Source organism: Plecotus auritus (genome assembly GCF_963455305.1).
Source record: "Plecotus auritus genome assembly, chromosome: 7".
Lineage (NCBI taxonomy): Eukaryota > Metazoa > Chordata > Mammalia > Chiroptera > Vespertilionidae > Plecotus > Plecotus auritus.
The window spans coordinates 152,381,601-152,401,207 of record NC_137774.1 but is presented as its reverse complement, the minus strand read 5'-3'; the positions used below and the strand labels follow the sequence as shown (position 1 = coordinate 152,401,207).

Below are 19,607 nucleotides of genomic sequence, written 5' to 3'. Positions count from 1 at the left end.
CACAGTGCAAAGAGACAGGGCTCCTCTTGGCTGAGGGCTGGCTGAGGCCTAGGGACCTCTATGTGGGTGGTTTTGAGATAAGGGGAGGTTTTAGGCTCCCGACTGCCTCCCTCCTTTCTATAATTTAAGATCAGGGGTGCGAGGCCAAGGTGTTGTGTGGTGCATGCCGGAAACCTGGAGTCACAGTTTCCCCCAGCCGCACTGGGTCTTTGTGAGCAAGACCTGCTTGCACATCGAGATTCTCACCACCTCGTCAGACACCCTGGTGCACAGACTGCAGCTGTTGATGCAGAAGCTGTATTATCCCGGCACTAGCCCAAAGCTGGCAGCCACGCATACTGACCCCAATTCCCCAATTGTATCTTTTTCTCTCCGCTGCCCCCAACTGTGAACTACCTCGTTCCCCTCAAAGTCCCAGACTTCCCCAAGTAGGTCTCGGTTCACGTAGACATTCCTTGAGCCACACTTCTGAGGGCACAGCCGTATAGATGTTGATTGAAACTCAGTGCCGTGCTGTGTGTCGTGTTGCCAGAGCAAGATAAGCAAGACCAGGCTGCAATTATTGCTGGCCAATGAAAATAAGATGTACGCACGGGGTGGCTTTTGTTTGGCTTGGTTTGTTTGGTTTCAGATTTAAGGAGATGAAGTGATTATTTAGATGGGTGGGAGGGGGAATAGAAGATAAGAATAATTATTTGGCCTGGATGAATTGCCCAGGAAACTGCTGAGGTTTGAATTAGGCTTATTCCCATGGCACAGTTTCCGGGGCCTGTTCGGACTCGCTACCTGGCTCGGTGCTGCGTTTTCATCCGAGCAGTTTGCATTTCTCAAGGAAGTAAACAGCCCATGCGATCGGCATAGAAAAGCAAATGCGGTTCTTCAGCCTCGTGCCACAGTGGTTTTCCAAGTGGGGTGAGCACCCTGGGGACGGATGGCAGTTTCCAAGTGGGGGAAGCCCGTTGCAGTGTGGGAGGAGAGTGCTAGCACTTAATAGAGATGTTCATCTCCTTTGAGATTGTTTTGTGCTTAATCGTGCATGTATGCATCAGTGCGGTAATGTTGGGCTAAAATGGAAGAACCTGTGTCGGGGGTGCCTTCTGGCCTCACAGCGCGGAGCGTTGTGAAATCCCCTTAGCGTGCAGTCAACTTGTTAGCGTCGTTCAGATTTGAAAAATTCCTGCAAATTTCAGTGAAAATAAAACTTGGGCTACTGGAGCATGTAAAAAGTCTCTTTGCCCTCCAATTAATTTATTTTATGCAAATAATACTGTACAAGTCTTGAAGGGACCTCTCCCTTCAGGGAAGTTACTTCCTGTCCATTACAGGATGCCAGGATGCCTTTCAGCACTGCCCCCTGTTACAAATGTTCCTTCTATATCACCCCGACTAATATCTGTTTTGGGGGGAGTTCCAATCTCTAGTTCTCACATAGGAATGTAAAGTAGGATATATTGACTTTAAGGAAAGTGGCAGTTCAGAAATGAAACTGAAATAAAAATGTCTTCTGCCGTAGACAGAATGGTGGCAGTTATACAGGGGAAGCAGTAGGTGTGACTCATTTATGCACCTCTATCTGAGGTAATAGAGCTAATTCGTTCATGAGCTCCGCTCAGTCTTTAAGAGAACAGGAATCGTTGAGATGTGTGTGTCTCTTGAGACTTGAAATAGAGACGGCGCTGATACACAGTCAGAGCTTACTCTCCTAGGAGAAACAGGATCTCCCCACTTAGTTCCCGTTCCAGTTACTGTGCTGGTTTCTTTAAGGCAGATGACGGAGTCACCTCTGACAGTGCATAGATCAGTTAGACTAGTAGGCAATGAATGCTCAAAGGTGTGTACCACATCTGAAGACTTCGTGAGCAGTGGAAGGTGTGCAGTTTTTTGGTATCTTTCTCTTTTCCACCACACCTTACCCAACATGGTAGTAAGCAGCCAAGAACTAAAAACAAAGCAAAATGCAAGAGGAGAGAAGGTGCCCTGAGGAATCCAGGGCAGAAATTTCTCAAAGAAATCGAGCTGCTTAAAATGCATAGAAATCTCCCCACCCAAGTGTTTGCTTGCCTAGGTCTTTGTTTGCTGTTTGTTTTCAGGTTTTCCTTGCCCAGCTTTTTACATAAGTGACTGGCTTAGTTCAGTGAGTGACATTTGCAGGAAAGGTAAACCAGGCCTCTCCCTTCTGGCTCTTGCTCTGATTTCTTCGCTTGAAATGACTTTCCCTCCGCTCCTGACTGGGACTCGGAAGCCCCTCAGTCCTTGAAGAGACTTTCCTAATTGCTCAGCCTTCTGTTGTCTCGACTTTCTCTGATTGCCAGTCTCATTGGTCATCTGTCCCATTTTAGCACTTAAAAATCAGAAAGACACCTCCTAATTTATACAAATGGGTAAGGTAGCTAAATTTTTCAAAGTGTGCTGGTAACACTGTTGTTTCAAATTTATTTCCCCTAGAAACAAATGTGTTCATAAATATTTGTGAAATTATCTTGTAAGCTAGTGGTGGCAAGTAGGTGGCCTGCATCTCACACACACACCACCACCTCCACCCACCCACCCCTTCAGCTCCCAGAGCAAACATTTCTAATTCTTCCTAACACTCTTCCCACTGATACCAGATACACCCTCAGAAGTTGATAAGCTAGCATTCAGGTACCCACAACCAGGCTTAGTATGAATCACCACAGGACTCAGCCAGCTTGACTTTGCCACCATGTGAGCCAGTGCTTTGGGGGATACAAAGACACAACACACAGTCTTGCTCTCTTGTAGTAATGTATTATATTCCATAATGAATTACATTTCTTTCTGCATTTTTCATATTCCCCTGTTCTGTGCAATAAATTCTTAGGAGCCATATGCTATATAGCAGCGGTCGCCAACCGGTGGTCTATGGACCACTGGTGGTCTGTGAGGTCCTAAAGGTTGGGGACCGCTGCTATATAGGACCTAAAGGAGGGTTATCTTATTCCTTCCAGGGACCAGGGAGGGTGCAGAGGATGGGATGTTTGACTATTGCATGGGGTTTCCACAGGAACACCCACTAAAATGGGTGACATTCTAGAGCAGAAAAATAACATGTACAGTGGTCCACCAGTAGAAAAATTTAAAGCCTGTTCAAGGTTCAACAAATAGTCTATTAAGTGCAAATGTTCAGCCCATGCTTTTAGTTCCAGACTAAGAAATTATGACTTATTTTACATGTACTGTGACTCATTGATGGCTTTACATTGAGTGACAGAGCTTTTGAGGGCCCCAGTTTTTGTTTTAAGGTCCCTGCTGTGGTGAGCTAGATGAAGACTAGACTCGAGGTGGAGAGGTGGGTTTGGAAGTCTTTAGCCTAAAAGCAGCCAGAGTCTGGACAGAGGGAGAGGGGCCATGCAGATGGGAAGGTGGGAAGCAGCGTTGTAACTGGTCAGTGGAGGAAGGGAGCAGGGCCCACTGCCAGTGGGCGTGCTGGGCCTTGGGCTTGCCACTTGGCGAGCCAAGGGCTCCGTGGTGGTAGAGAAGGAGAAAATGACTTTCCTCCTCACTTTTTTTTTAAATTCAGAAGGCAGGGCTGATTCTAAGCAGTATTTACCCGTGGACCCTCCAGCCTCCGGTTATCCGCTCCTCCTCACTTGCTGGCCCCCCTCTTCACAGGTTGCCTGGATCTTGGTACCCTCATACTGTTCTAAACTCCTGCTCTGGTACCCACAGCCTCTCCATTCCCTAAGGTTCCGGGCTCCCAAGCAGCCTCTCCTCCAAGTCATTTTCTCCCCTGCCCTCCCTGTACCACCACCAACAAAAAGACCACAACACAAACAAAATCCTTCCCATTTCTCTCAGGCCCTCTATTTGTGAGTACACCAATCTGATTAAAGCAAAGACACTTAGCAAAATCTGTGAACTTTAAAAAGAGAATCCTCATCTTTTCAAATGAGTTTCTTATGGGTATCTTTTAAAAATGAAATTGAAAGTATAATTCCCAAAGCCTGGATGGCAAAGCTGTTTTTGGAGGAAATACCTCAGTAGACCAGTAAGCCTCCTTCCGGTAGCAGCTTCCTGAAGACGTCTGTACTTGTCAGTGCCTTCTCTTCAGCGTGTTCAATTATGGTTCCTAAAAACTCTCCCGTTTGTTTGCAGTGACCTTGGATAGGGATGGGTAGATGAGGGTATGAGCCATTCCTGTAAATGAGAGGTTGGCAATTGTAAAGCTCAGATTGTAAACATTTCAGGCTCTGCTGGCTGGACAGCATCTGTGAACTCCCTGATGTGGGGCCTAGTGCAAAAGCAGCCACAGGCAATAAGTAAACTAATGACCATGACTGTGTTCTAATAAAACTTTACACAAACAGGTATTGGCCAGATTTGGCTCCCGGGCAGCCCTTTGCCAACCTCTGCTGTCCATGATCATGTGTGAGCCTGGGACAGCCTCTTATTACTGCTGCCCATGTGGCCTCCACAGGCTCATCTCAGCTTCCCAGGCACTTGCTTCACCAACTACAGGCCTTTAGAAATATCTCGCAGCAAATCGGCATGAACCTGACACCACTCCTGGAAAAGGCAGAATTCAGAGTGCAGCTCGTGTTGGTCTGGAAAAGGCAGCAGAAGGCCTTAGGGAAGACTGCTGAACTTCAACAGCAGCCCAAAATTTAACCAGTGTCTGCAACGGGACCAGTTACTCTTCATCTGAAACTTGCCTACATGGTGTGCCCCATTAAAACAATCCCTTTCTGTTACAGTAAGCCCCATAATCATGTAAGACTTCCTCTGAAATGTTTAGAAGAAAAGGCCCTGGGAGAACCTGGCGTGTGTCTACTGTTGCTGCTGAATTGGAGTTGACTCCACTGCTATAGGGGGCCACCTCTGACATCCACCCCTTATTTTCTTTCCTGCCATTCCTTCTGTTTACTTCTTCGATCTCTTTTGCATGCCTTTTTGATAGCCTTCCTCTCTCAACTTTTTGTATATCTTGAGATGTTCATACACACACACAATTTTATCACTCTGGAATTTCGGGAAAGGCATATTCTAGTCCTGCTCCCAGAGATATGTCTTCTGAGAGCCGGCAGCCAGCTCCTGCTGAGTGACCAGGGGTCTGCCTGTAGTAGCCAGCCCACAAAACCAGAGAAGAATGCCGGCCCCACAGTGTTCTTACCCACTAACTCATGGGAACATGGCAAGAGTGAGAGATTCTGGCTTTGTAGAGTCTGTATTTGCTTCAATTTGAAAGCAGTACCAAGGAGGGACAGATTCTCCTTGCCATCTGCCTCTCCTATTATTTTTGAAGAACTGAGAGTCACTTGAGGATACTGACCTCTCCTTGGGAAGGTGACACATGCAAATCCATCGCAGGAGGGGCAAATAGCACCAATGACTGATCACATTCCTAGTTCTTACAGGTGATTTATTTGCCTGGACTTTCTAAGGGACCAAGAGAGCTTTTTGATTTGCATGAATAAAAATCATCCAAATCACCCACAAAGTGGGCTCAAATTGTTTGGGGATGATAAGTGGGAGGAATCCGGAAATGGGCTCAGCTAAAACAGGACAATATTATTTCATTGGCTGAGCCACAGTCCCAGAGCCTCAGTGGACATCAGCACCGCTCCACCCAGCTGCCTCTGCGGCTCTGGGTATACGAAGCATGCTGGCGCTTGGCAAGTTTGACTGTTCGGTTTTATTGTTTTCCTCTTCAGTTCTGAGTTACTCTCTCTGTTGGAAAGCATCAAGTCTAGTGTCACAGTAGATTTGTGTTTTAATTTCTGCAGCCCGCCCGCGGGCTTCTTGCTACTTTGGGGCCGATTTATGGTTGTTCTCATTCCCTTTTTCTGAATAGTTATTTATTCCCAGCCCTGGCCTCTGGTTCTCCTTTGGCCATTCAAACATCTGCCCCAGGGACTTGGAAAACGAGCTTCCTTTGGCAGCCTGCAAACAACCCTGGTGTGGCTGGAGCATGAAAGGGAAATCACCAGGCTCCACTGTCCTGTAGATACTGACCAGGGAAGGAGCCAACACGGCTTCCTAGGGATTTGGAGCCTGGATGTCTTCTGTCACATCTGCAGATTATTTTTTTTTCAAGTATTAGAAGTCATAAAAACTGGGTGCAACCAGTCCTCCTCCTGTTTTCCTTGGGATCAGATGTGCTTGTGCAATAGAAATGGTTGGAGATAAAAGCCACACTTTGCATGGTTTGTTTGCAAGGCTTCAAGGGTTAGCTGAGAAAGACAGATGATGCCCTGGAGTTCGACAATGTGTTAGTCACGGTGTGTTCACGGAGATCTCATCAGCGCTTTGGACAGCGGTTACAGCACATTCTAAGTACCAAACTCTCAGCGTGGACCAAAGGGCCTCTCTCGTAGTAGATGATATTTGCTCCCCACCCCCAAAGCCTAAAATTTGCCAGAAGCTGAAGCTCAATTTGTGTGCTGTTTCTCGTCCACAATTATTTCCAGCCACATTGTCCAGTGCAGCTTTTCAGAGGTTCTGCACTGAGATAAAAGTGTCAACGTAACGACATTCGGGTCATTAAAATGCCAACTGAGTCAAATGCCCTTGCAAATTATAACCCAAAGACGTTAAAATCTAAGGTAATTAACATCCAAGCTTAAATTCCCTTGACCTTTTTTAAAAAAAAATATTTTATTGATTTTTTACAGAGAAGAAGGGAGAGGGATAGAGAGAAACATTGATCAGCTGCCTCCTGCACACCCCCGTTGGGGATGTGCCCACATCCAAGGTACATGCCCTTGACTGGAATCGAACCTGAGACCCTTCAGTCCATAGTTCGAGGCTCTATCCACTGAGCCAAACCGGTTAGGGCTCCCTTGACCTTTTGAGTTAAAAACCAAAGCACTTCATGGTCTCCTTCAATCCCTCCTATTTCTTACTTTGCTCCATCTTAACTAAGGATATATATTTTTAAATTTTATTATGTATTGGTTTTGGTTATACCGCTTAGTGGTTAGACAATCATATACGTTAGTGCTCCCCTTGATATTTCTAGTACCCCAACTGGCACCACGCATAGTTATCAATATTATTGACTATATTCCCTATGCTTTACTTTCTCCCCCATGACTATTTTGTAGCTACCAATGTGTGCTTCTTAGTGCCTTCACCTCTTTCACCCAGTGCCCCAACCCCTTTCCCCTCTGGCAACCATCAGTCTCTCTCTGTATCTATGAGTCTCTTTCAGTTTCGTTGTTTATTTAGTTCTTTAGTTTCCACATGTAAGTGAAATCATATGGTGCAGTATGTGTCTTTCTCTGGCTGACTTATTAACCAAGGAGATTCTTGATGTTGGGTGCTGGGGAGAGGTAGTGGTTTTCAGCATCTGCAGCCTGGGCTGTTTGCCCCTGGAACAAATATGGCTCTTTCAGCTCCAAGAAAGTTGAATTTGTTAAACAGCAGGTCTCTTGTGTGCTTTATTATGTAGTGAAATGGAAATGAACAAAGAGTAAATAGACTCACAATGGTATCAAAACATTGGCCCCACACCCTTGACATTTAGAAGAATGAGACAATCCCCAGCCCCTGGACAGTGGTCCCAGCAAAATTCTGTTCCACTTAATTTTGCCAAAGGCTATGTCAAAAATTGTAAAAAGTCTGAAATTTTACCGCAGATTAATGGATGCTGGCAGAAGACATGAGACTCCTGGGTCAGAGACAAATGGCATTGTTATGGCACAGCGTTTTTTGCTTTCTTCAATCCCAACCTAAGATTCCATCCAGTTTAGAGCTTCATGTTTGCATAATTTCCTCCTTGTCTCCCTCCCCCACCACCCACATACACACATGTCCTTTGGGAGTGATGCAGAGGGGCTCAGGTAGGTGGACACACAGTGGATTTGTTTCACAGCTGAGTAACCTGAGCATAGACAACCTGAATCTTCTATGATGGGCTGGGAGCAAACCTGATTGCTCTTTGCTCCAGTGAGGGGCATCATCTTTATCCTACTGGACAGTATACAAATCAACTGCTTTCTCCTGAGACATTGTCACTCTACAAACATCCTTGGAAGAATAGACAATCCACAGTACAAAGAGCCTATGCTTCTATTCACAAGACACAGAAATGGGAGAGACCCGGGAGAGATGTCTCTCAACAGGCTGCAGCAGACACTCAGTAATGTCAAACAAAAAAGGGTTGGTGATGACAATATTCTTCTCTCAAAGATGCCCGTCAGTCTGTAGCAGTTGTTTGGAGTCCATGACTGTGAATTTAAATTCAACTTGCAGGAATCTCTCCAATCTGGGTGGAAGAATCAACCTGGTTCTATTTACTGTGCTTTTTGTTTATATTCAAGAGCTTCTTCTTCTTTTTTTAAATATGTTTTTATTGATTTCAGAGAGAGAAAGAGAGAGAGAGATAGAAACATCAATGATGAGAGAGAATCATTGATCGGCTACCTCCTGCACACCATCTACTAGGGATCTAGCCCACAACCCAGGCATGTACCCTGACCAGGAATAGAACTCTGACCTCCTGGTTCATGGGTCAGTGATCAACCACTGAGCCACAGCAGCTGAGCTCAAGAGCTTCTTGCTTTGCACTCACACTTTGAGACAAAAGTATGGGGCACCGTGGTGTGCTGCGTTGGGTGTGGATTGTATCCCGGACAGAGCTTCCACATTCTCAGAAGCAGGCCTTTTCCGTCCTGGGCCACATTTTCCATGTTCACTGCCTTTTGAGATAGAAGGGCTTAGACTGGAGGAAGCTGCATCTCTCGCCCCTATTTATTCAGCTTGAGAAACACCCTCTGTGGATTCATGAATCAGACCCGTTGTTGGTGATTCTGAGGAGTGCTTCCCGAATGAGCTAGTGGGGACGAATGCCTCTGCCACCACTGCTCAGCAAGTCGCCCTTCCTGGGGTTTTGAATGTTTCAGGGGTCAAGTCGCATTGCTTTCTGCTACATATTTTTGGGCAGTGGTTGGATATGCCTCTAGTGTTTCATATCTGTCTCCTTTTGGGAAGACTCACTTCGAGTTTCTGTTTATCCTGCTGCTTGGATGGACCCCTTTTTTCTTTCCTAGGCTTGCTGGCTGAGTCTGTGTGTCTTTTTTACTCCTGCTATTCCTTTACTTTCTGATATTTTTTCTAAAATACCATTCTAGACTCTGTCATGTGGGGCCCATCATTGTGAAAGAGATGAATCAATGAGTCCTCTGTTTACTAAAGTATCCATTGTTCAGTTGTATCTTGACCACCACCACCTCTGACTTGGTTAATTCCTCTAAGGCAGTGGTCTGCAAACTCATTAGTCAACAGAGCCAAATATCAACAGTACAACGATTGAAATTTCTTTTGAGAGCCAAATTTTTTAAACTTCTTCTAACGCCACTTCTTTAAAATAGACTCGCCCAGGCCGTGGTATTTTCTGGAAGAGCCACACTCAAGGGGCCAAAGAGCCGCATGTGGCTCGCGAGCCGCAGTTTGCCAACCACGGCACTAACAAAATAGCCTCCCACCAGACCAACATCAAGTTCTGGCCTATTATTGTCCCTTCTGGCTCCCATTTCTCAGGCCACTTCCATCAGGGCAATAAAAATAAGTATGTCCTTTTAAAATTTACCCAGGGCCCTAGCCGGTTTGTCTCAGTGGATAGAGCGTTGGCCTGCAGACTGAAGGGTCCTGGGTTCGATTCTGGTCAAGGGCACATGCCCCGGTTGCGGGCTCGATCTCCCAGTAGGGGGGCATACAGGAGGCAGCTGATCAATGATTCTGATCATTGATGTTTCTATCTCTCTCTCCCTCTCCCTTCCTTTCTGAAGTCAATTACAAAATATATACACATATATATTTACCCAGGATTTTTTATTTTATTTTTCCCTCTTTGTGGTTTTCCTCTCCTTTAAATCTGATCCCACTGGGTATAGTTGTCCCAAATCCTCTTACTTGGGCTCTTTATCTGCAGTTTATAAATCACATCTTTCATTGTTTTCCGGGCCTGAGACCCCTGTGGGGAAGTTCTTCCATTCTGCTCTCTGTGGTTTTGCCTCTCTTCCTCGGTTGGATTTCCTGAGGTCCCAGTCACGCTCTCTAAGGACTGGCTAAGTGTCTCCCCACTTTAGTAATGCTCAATTTAAGAACAGTTAGGCACATCTCTCTTTTCCTTACACATTGCTCTACCCTGGACGTCACAATCTCACCTTGCCTTTGTATATGTCCAATCTGTCATCTAAGATCTCATCTTCTTAAGGAAATAGCTCTGTTCCTGTAGCAAATCATCAAGTATTTGTTAATCTCTCTTGCACTGCTTCTATTCTGATTGTAAGACCAGAGCATGTCCTCAAATTCTCTGCGGTGTCCTGGGCAGCCCTGATTTCTGAAAGCTGAGTTCTCTAAGCACATGCCTTTGAAACTGTCTTCTTCCTAGCATAATTCTTTATGCCTTAAAATTGGCATACGTCATGTATATTCTTCAGCATAATTTTGTGGACATTTTTACTTAGGTTCTCTCTGAATCAAGTAATAGAATCTTTAGAATTTGTATAGTGTGGTTATATAAGTGAATAGTATTTTTTAGTATAGTTGTTATTTTTTAAAGTATGTTTTTATTAATTTCAGAGAGGAAGGGAAAAGGAGAGAGAGACAGAAACATCAGTGATGAAAAATAATCATTGATCAGCTGCCCCCTGCATGCCCCCTACTGGGGATCGAGCCCACATCCCAGTCATGTGCCCTGCCCAGGAATCAACCGTGACCTACTAGTTCATAAGTTGATGCTCAACCACCGAGCCACGCCAGCCAGTCTAGTTGTTATTTATGACTCTTGGAATATATTAAAGCTATTTTTTTTAATAAATAAAGCTGTCTTCTTACCTGTTAAGTTTACAGTAACTTTTTTTATATTTTTTTTATTGTTTAAAGTATTACATATAGTAGTACATATATCTCCTTTTTTTCCCCCATTAACCTTCCCCCACCCCCTGTCGCATGCCCTCATCCTACCCCCCACAGTGTCTGTATCCATTGGTGTGCTTATATGCATGCATACAAGTCCTTTGGTTGATCTATTTCCCTCCCTCCCCAATACTCCCCAGCCTTCCCACTGTAATTTGACAGTCTGTTCGGTGCTTTACTGCCTCTGTATCTATCTTTTTGTTCATCAGGTTATAATATTCTTTATTTTACATATATGAGTGAGATCATGTGGTATTTTTTTTTCATTTCCTGGCTTATTTCACTTAACATAATGCTCTCCAGGTCCATCCATGCTGCTGCAAATGGTAAGAATTCCTTCTTTTTTATAGCAGTGTAGTATTTCATTGTGTAGATGTACCATAGTTTTCTAATCCACTCATCGGCTGATGGGCATTTAGGCTGTTTCCAAAGCTTAGCTATGGTGAATTGTGCTGCTATGAGCATAGGGGTGCATATATCCTTTCCGATTGGTGTTTCTAGTTTCTTGGGATATATTCCTAGAAGTGGGATTACTGGGTCAAATGGAAGTTCCATTTTTAGTTTTTTGAGGAAACTCCATACCGTTCTCCACAGTGGCTGCCCAGTCTGCATTCCCATCAGCAGTGAACGAGGGTTCCTTTATGGAGCTTTTTTCTTTAACTTAAATCCAAGAACCTGGCTTTTTTTTGTTGTTTTTTTTTTTGTTTCCCGTTTCTTTTGCTTTATTCGTTAATAAAATCTGTTACCTTCTATAGGTATGAAGTTGAAATGTATATGCAGTCTAGAGCTATAATCATAGTCTATGCCAGTGGTCGGCAAACTGCGGCTTGCAAGCCTACATGCGGCTCTGAGCCGCGGTTTGCCGCTCTGTTGACTAATGAGTTTGCCGACCACTGCGTAAGGCATTACGCTTACCCAGAAGTTTTGACTTCAGGTTAAAGACATTAGTACATTATTAAAATGTTTTTTAAGTGTTTTTCCCTAGGGCCTAAGGCAGTGGTTGGCAAACTCATTAGTCAACAGAGCGGCAAACTGCTGCTCAAGAGCTGCATATGGCTCACGAGCCGCAGTTTGCCCACCACTGGTCTATGCAATCACTAAATCCAGAGGCACCCTAAGACCTGGTAGGGAAAAAGCGCAAGGTTTTTGGTTTGGGGTTTTGTTTTTATTTGTTTGCTTTAAATTTGTTTTTATTAATTTTAGAGAGAGAGAGAGGAAGGGAGAGGGAGAGAGAGAAACATCCATGTGAGAGAGAACCATCTATTGGCTACCTCCTGCAGGCCCCCTACTGGGGACTGAGCTAGCTGTGTATGTGCCCTGACCGGGAGTCAAACTGGTGACCTTTGGGTGCATGGGATGATGATCAATCCATTAAGCCACCAGGCCAGAGCTATTTTTGGTTTTTTTACCTAAAGCTTCACTATACCCCCATTACACACATTAGGTACTCTCCTAGTACTCTCACATGCACTTATTGAATCTTCATAATAAGCCTATAAGATAATTACAAGGCAATTTTAACCCTTTAGAAATAAGTACTTTTGTTCCTATTTTATGTAGTACATGTGAATTTCATTAGACTGCATATACTTCATGTGTCTGTAGTTCATACAGAGTGAGACAAAGGTTTCCATACTTGCTGGTTAAATACTTACATTCTGAATAGATGACAACTCTCCCTCCTATTTTGTCTGGTGGGCTACTTTGGTGCAGCTGGGACCCTCATTCTCCCATTCTCCATCTCCGGGTAAGCTCAGGGGAGGGCAGGGAGGTTCCAGCTCAGTCCTGCATGAACTAGGGCAGTGTGAGTTACAGAGGCCCACGTCCTGTCCCATGTCCATAAGCCTGAGCTTTTATTAACTCTCTAGGTGACTCTGATGCACACCAATGCTTGTCTAGGCCAGTGGTCGGCAAACCGCGGCTTGTGAGCCACATGCGGCTCGCAAGCTGCGGTTTGTCGCTCTGTTGACTAATGAGTTTGCCAACCACTAGGCCAGTGGTCGGCAAACTCATTAGTCAACAGAGCCAAATATCAACAGTACAACTATTGAAATTTCTTTTGAGAGCCAAATTTTTTAAACTTCTTCTAACGCCACTTCTTCAAAATAGACTCGCCCAGGTTGTGGTATTTTGTGGAAGAGCCACACTCAAGGGGCCAAAGAGCCGCATGTGGCTCACGAGCCGCAGTTTGCCGACCACTGCACTAGGCCATCCGGACTCTGGGAATCTCCCTCAAAATCAGTTAAAACTGATTTACTTTCAGCTGTTTTTTATACCACCAGCCTTACCTTCATTCCCAATTGCAGAGATCCTCTGTCAGCGAATGCGTTGTGTGTGCAAAGCAAGTTGCTTTGGGGTATTCCTCAATTCCAGTTTAGGATTCAGCTTTCTTAGCTTGGATCCATTTCCATACATTTGTCTGCTTACTGACTTCTAGAATTTTGCTGCTGTTGTCTTCTACTCCTTTTGTCCTTGTGGGGATTATGTCTTTCATTTTAAAAATCTCTTCCCTATCATTGTGGTATGGTTTCAAGATGGAAATCTGCCTTTCTGTAATCAGAAGCCTATGTCATTTAATTCTTTTGTTTATTTCTTTTTTGTCATTTAATTTTTAAATCCAGCCTCATTTTTTAGAGGAGAGGACACTGAAGTTCAGAAATATTGACATTAATGTTCCTAAATTGCTAATAAATTATTTGTGCCCGGGCAGGTGGACTCTTAACCCCTCTGCCTCACTATAAAGCCAGGAGCTAGACATTCTTATTCATTGAGAGAAAATCTCATAGGTTACAGGTGTGAGAACAGAGACGCTCTGGCTTGGAAATTGGCAAGTTCTATCCAAGTCCATTAATATAATGGCTTTGTTGTATGACACGTGAATTAGAAATCGCTAATGAATAATAGATTGTATTAACTGTTTCTCTGAGCCAAAGGCCTTCCAGGAGAACCTTTTGCACATTTCATTTTAAAACAACTAAAATGGCATCAGTTCCAGAAGAGTTTGATTTGTTCTGTGCTTCACAAAAAAAACACACAAAAAAACAGAAAACAAGAATTGGGGGACTTTCTTAGAGTGTAGACCTTTTCATACAGTAGTCCTGAGACTAAAGAGAGGCATGTTGTAATCAAAATTGCACTTCATGTGTTGCTACTCCCTACAGTAACCTGGAACTAATGTATCTAAGCGGCCTACGTCCTGTTCTTGCTGAGTTACCAGCCACCTAAAATCATGCCAGGCCAGTTTTCGGTTACAGGAGGACATGCTTTCATTGAAATCCAGAGCCCTATGCCAACACTTTGAGAGGGGTCTGAAATGAGATTTCACCCCTGCCTGGAGCTCTCCAGTGTGTCTTTTGCTTCCCGAACACTTCGCGAGATCTCTGGTCCACTCTTAATTGGTTTGAGCTACAGGCTTTCCGTAGTAACATGACATATCTTTACCAGGAGATTTCTTTGGTATAATAAGTCTTACTGGTATTACATAGATCATAGAAACCAAATCTTGTTTCATTCTCTGGTGCATTTGAGGACTGAAAAAGAAAGTAAAAGACTGTTAAGGCTGCGAGTCTTCTAAACCACCTCCCTCAGACTCTGAAAATCAAGAAGCGTTTACAGCATTTGTGTTCGCATCACAAGGACTCAGATTGGACACGGTGCCTGTGTGCCCTTGTAAAACTCTACACCATTCATTTTGGACTGACTTTTTTCACACACAGTCTGTGCTAGATCCTGGATCTACCTACATAATAGGGTCTCGGTTATATACAAGGGTCCCAGTTTTATTTCCTCATCTGTCAAATGGAGATGTTACTTACCTTGGGACACATGTTTGCTGCAAAAATTAAGTGGGGAAAAATAGAGGTGAATGGAATTATACAGTATGGTTCAGTATTGATCATCCCAAGTTATTCATTTAAAAGCATCTTAGGATGGAGGGGGAGAACATCCTGGTAATACATGATGCTGGAAATCAGGAGACTGAATACAAAGTCACAGCCTTCACCTGTAGTGAGTTGAGAAACCGTGGGCAGGCCACTTTTCTTCTTGGTTATTCCTATGAGTGCTGATGTCACCTTCAGAACTTCTGATTGTATGAAAACCTGGGGCTGTGCTGGGGAAAAAAATAGAGCGGAAAATGGACGAAGGGAACTTCCTAAGTCTAGAAACCGTAGACTGAATGGTTTTCCTCCCTCAACATGAGCTTCTCAAACAGGCTTTCAGATGGGTTGGGCCCTGGCCACCCATAACTGCCCACTTAATGAGCACCAGAGGAGGTAATGACTTGCAAATCTAAGGAGCACCTTTCTCTGTAGGCTGATCGCAGGGTCAGGCGGTGGAACCAGCAAGAATCAGGAACTTAACTCCTTCTCCCGTAATTGCTGTTTACAGTCTGGTGACAGGTTCTTTCCATAACATGTTTAAACCAGGCTTCTTCCAGGTTGTTTCTATTTGCATGTCTCCTTCTGTGCCCCGGGTCTCTGGCATGTCTCCAAGACTTTTTTTTTTTTTTTTTGCACAATGTATGAATTAATGTCACAGTTTGGGGCTGGGAAAGGCATCTCTCTAGAGAATCTCTAAAATCATCTTCAGGATCCTATTCTTGCCTTTACTTCATAATTTAAACCTGGAGACCTGCCAATCCCTGACATTATAATGGGAATTCACCAAATTTATCTTGGTTTTATATATTAGGAATAATTTCTTTTCCCAAAACCCCTCCCTCAATTTGCCTGCATCTCCTCATTTCTCAGACCTTTTTATCCCTGTTTCTCATCCAGAAAGACAATTGAACTTGAGGGCGAAGGGGAAAACTTCCAAATTGTATGTATTACATACATTATCTATATAAACAATTCCCTCTTAAAAGGTAGTTTACCTGGGAAATTACTCTCAGTGCTTAGTTATACATTTTTGGATACAGAATTTTAGACACAATGTATAATTTTTATTATCCATTAAAATTCAGAGATTTTTTACATTATAATAACATGACTTTCCAATGAATGCTAAGTGTTAAAGGATATCTGCTGTCATTTTAAAATGTACACATGTTCCTTCACGTGAATCTTATCTATTTTAATTAATATGACTTTATTTCCTCTAGGACCTCAAAAAAAATAAAATTTCAAATGGGAAGGCTCCTGCTTGATGTATCTCATGAGTTTTGTACATGTAAATTTATTCCCCCAATTTTTTAGAAACACTCTCAGTGCATAAGTCTCCTCTCTAATAAACATAGTTTGGGTTTGTGTTTTTTTTAAAGCATGATTGGCTTTTCTCAGAAGGAGGACCCACTGGACCTTGGGATCCTCCTTTCTGCATCACCCTGAGGCCCAGAGTGTAGACATACATACACCTCACGATGTGTGGGCTGACCTTGTGTGGACACCTCCGCATAGCCCGGCAATGCTGGATTCCGGAAGGTATTTAATCAGTCCTCAGGAGTGTAGCACATGGAACATCTGGTTGACCGAGGGGTGTGATTATTTGGCTGCCACAAAATCAAGATTTTGCTGTATTTTAAGAACCTTAGAATTAAGCTTCCATTTCTGGTTTAATATTTGTTGTGACTTGTACTGTAGGAAGAAGCACTAGCCCACACGTCAAGAGTCCCGGGCTCTGGTTGTGGCTTTGTACGGACATGGGTGATCTTGTCCAACAAGTTTTCTCAAGAAATGAAAAGGCCCCTAGAGGCCTACAGACTGAGAACCCTCCCTGGTTCTGTGCTGTGCCGTGAGGTGCCTGCAGAGGAAGAACGGGCCGGTGTGATTCCAGGCTATCAGCAGACTATGCTTTGATCCTAATTCCTCATGTGATACCTAGATTGCTGATCCTTGAGCCTTGAGATAACGTCTCAGAAGGGATTGCGCCAACCTCCCCCATCAGCTCTGTGCTCTCTGCATTTCAGATCCCTGGGGCAGGTGATTCGTGTGGCTCTGAGGACTCCAAGGGAAACCTGGAAAGTCCCAAGCAGGGCAACAGTAAAATGAAGCTCAAAAGTCGTCTTTCGGGTAAGTGAAGCTCTTTCTCTGATACCATCTTTCTGAAAATGAACTTCTAGCCTCAGGAGTGGGAATATATAACCATTAGCAGGATGAGCCCTTCTTTTCCTTAAAAATCTCAACATTGGCCCTAGTCGGTTTGGCTCAGTGGATAGAGCCTCGACCTGCAGACTGAAAGGTCCCAGGTTTGATTCTGTCAGGGGCATGTGCCTGGGTTGTGGGCTTGGTCCAATGTGCAGGAGGCAGCCAATCAATGATTCCCTCTCATCATTGATGTTTCTGTCTCTCTCTCTTCCTCTCTGAAATCAAAAAAATATATTTTTTAAAAATCTCAATTTTTTTACCTTTCTCTTTGTTCAAATTTGTTGATTTGAGAGCGGAGGGAGGGAGGGGGAGGGGGAGAGAGAGAAACACTGACTTTTTGTTCCACTTATTTATGATTTGGTTGATTCTTGTATGTGCCCTGACTGGGGATCAAACTCCCAACCTTGGCACATCAGGATGTAACTAACCAACTAAACTACCCTGCCAGAGCCAAAACTGTGTTTCCTTTTTTCTTTTTTTAAATATATTTTTATTGATTTCAGAGAGGGAGAGAGGAGGGAGAGAGAGGGGGAACCATCAATGGTGAGAGAGAATTATTGATTGCCTGCCACCTGCATGCCTCCTACTGGAGATCGAGCCCGTAACCTGGGCATGTGCCCTGACTGGAATCGAACCCGGGACCCTTCAGTCCACAGGCCGACACTCTATTCACTGAGCCACTGAGCCAAACCAGCTAGGGCTAGTTTTTCCTTTAGATACTTCATGTTCCAGGCATAAAACTGCATTCGGCCTGGCTTCCCGCATGATATTTTTGGGTCATAATAAAGTGAATGTCAACATCTCTGTGTGTCTCTGCTTAGATTTAAATTTCCTGTGTGTTTGGTTCGTTGACTTCCATAGGACTTCAGGTGACCCTTTCACTGGAATATTCTGGTGGATATTTTTCAGCAAGCATACCTCTCCCCCAAGCCCTTGGTCTGCCAGAACCAGGGGCAACGAGTTATTTATATCATATGAAATCTGCATTTCTACTAAGTGGGAAAGGGGTGGAGTTGCCGCTTTTGGAACAAGCAGATTTAACTTTTCCAGGGCACATCCTTAGAGCAGCTGGCCTGTGTCCTGAGCGAGAAAGTTAGTGCTGGGACCCCATGGCTTGCGTGGACCCCAGGCACTTCCGCCTTGATGGCTGTTTCCTGTCTTAAAAGTAAACTAAAAATTATGTTTTATGACTGCGTTGGTATAAAGTTACAAGCCGGACGTGTTAGCTATTCATTACTATTATGTTCTTCTGAATTTAAAAGAAATTAAACCATTTTAATGGGCCCTGAAAGTGGTGTGGGCCCTCAGCATTGTGTGTGTGGCCTGACAGAGCAGTCGACCCTGGCTACCCATTGGCACATGGCATCTGGGAGAACAGGAAGAAGAGTCAGGAAGCTCAGCAGAACCAAGTCTGCCCCTCAGCTCTTGTTACCCGACTACCTAGGGCTGGTTATTTAATGTCCCTGAACTTCCACTTCCTCACCAGAAAAAGGGAGATGATAACACTGACGTTGAAAGGTTGAGCCGATTTTTAAAAATAATAATAATAAACTCACACGAAAGCAGCTAGCACAAAGCATGTATGTTAACATCCAAAAAAGTCTGTTTCCTCTTCCCACCACTCCAATCTATGCCTGTCGACCAAGAGCACCCCCTCCCCCACTGCCTGGCCCTCTATTGAGTTATTCTCACACCATGAAACATATCCATGTTGTTTGTTTTTTTTTTTAAATATATTTTATTGATATTTTACAGAGAGGAAGGGAGAGGGATAGAGAGCTAGAAACATCGATGAGAGAGAAACATCGATCAGCTGCCTCCTGCACACCCACTACTGGGGATGTGCCCGCAACCAAGGTACATGCCCTTGACCGGAATCGAACCCAGGACCCTTCAGTCCGCAGGCCGACGCTCTATCCACTGAGCCAAACCGGTTTCGGCTCCATGTTGTTTTTTGAATAACAAATGGATTGCTTTGCATTTGTAACTCAGAGTAATTAGGCAGGATATATCTGCGAGAATGTGGGTCTGTGACAAGCACAGTGTGATGACCAGAGGCTGGTAAGGCCAAGGAGGGACATGGTGCTGAAATTCCTCGTGTGGAGAGAGAGACCAGCTCCCCCTTGGCCTGAGGAACCACCGAGGGAAATCCTGCGTGTGTTTGGGACGGGAAGTCACCAGGGCAGAGAGGAGATCTGTAGGTCAGCTGTCTTGGCAGAGCTGATCAGCACCTTAGAAACCGTTCCCAGGGGAGGGCACTGAGCTCTGGGGAACTATGAGGGACCTTTGAAACCAGGGCAGTCATGTTCCTCATTTAATGGGTGAGACCAGAGAAGTGAAAGGGATCCCAAAGGTCACTCATTCAATGCCCCCCAGAAGATCTGCTTCCAGACAGGTCTTCTCACCCTCCTGTCTTAAAAAGAATCCTGTTCCCCAGTCTAAGGATTCACTGATAGAGATCTGGGGAGGGTGTCTCGCCGAGGACCTTCCAGATCCATGGTTCTCTAACTCTGTTTATTCTGTTTGGAATGAGCAGCACACTCAACTGAGCAGTAAATCCAGGCCTGGCTGCACCACAGTGGATGCCACCCTCTCTTTCTGTGTCCTTCCCAGACACTCAAGGCCATGACAGGGCCATGG

The 19,607-nt window shown here is 44.4% G+C and overlaps 1 protein-coding gene across 6 annotated transcripts in view; it reads left to right on the top strand.

Annotated features, from left to right (window-relative positions):
• The window catches only part of PDZD2 (PDZ domain containing 2), a 360,570-nt gene that overhangs the window by 278,367 nt on the left and 62,596 nt on the right, over window positions 1-19,607 (top strand). For all 6 annotated transcript variants that reach the window (XR_013961080.1, XR_013961081.1, XR_013961082.1 and 3 more), the window contains one exon: window positions 16,790-16,892. Coding sequence is in view for 3 of the 6 variants with exons in the window: in XM_080677882.1 (XP_080534008.1) it covers window positions 16,790-16,892 (103 nt within the window). In the remaining 3 variants the exon portion in view is untranslated. The remainder of the gene's footprint in view (window positions 1-16,789; window positions 16,893-19,607) is intronic.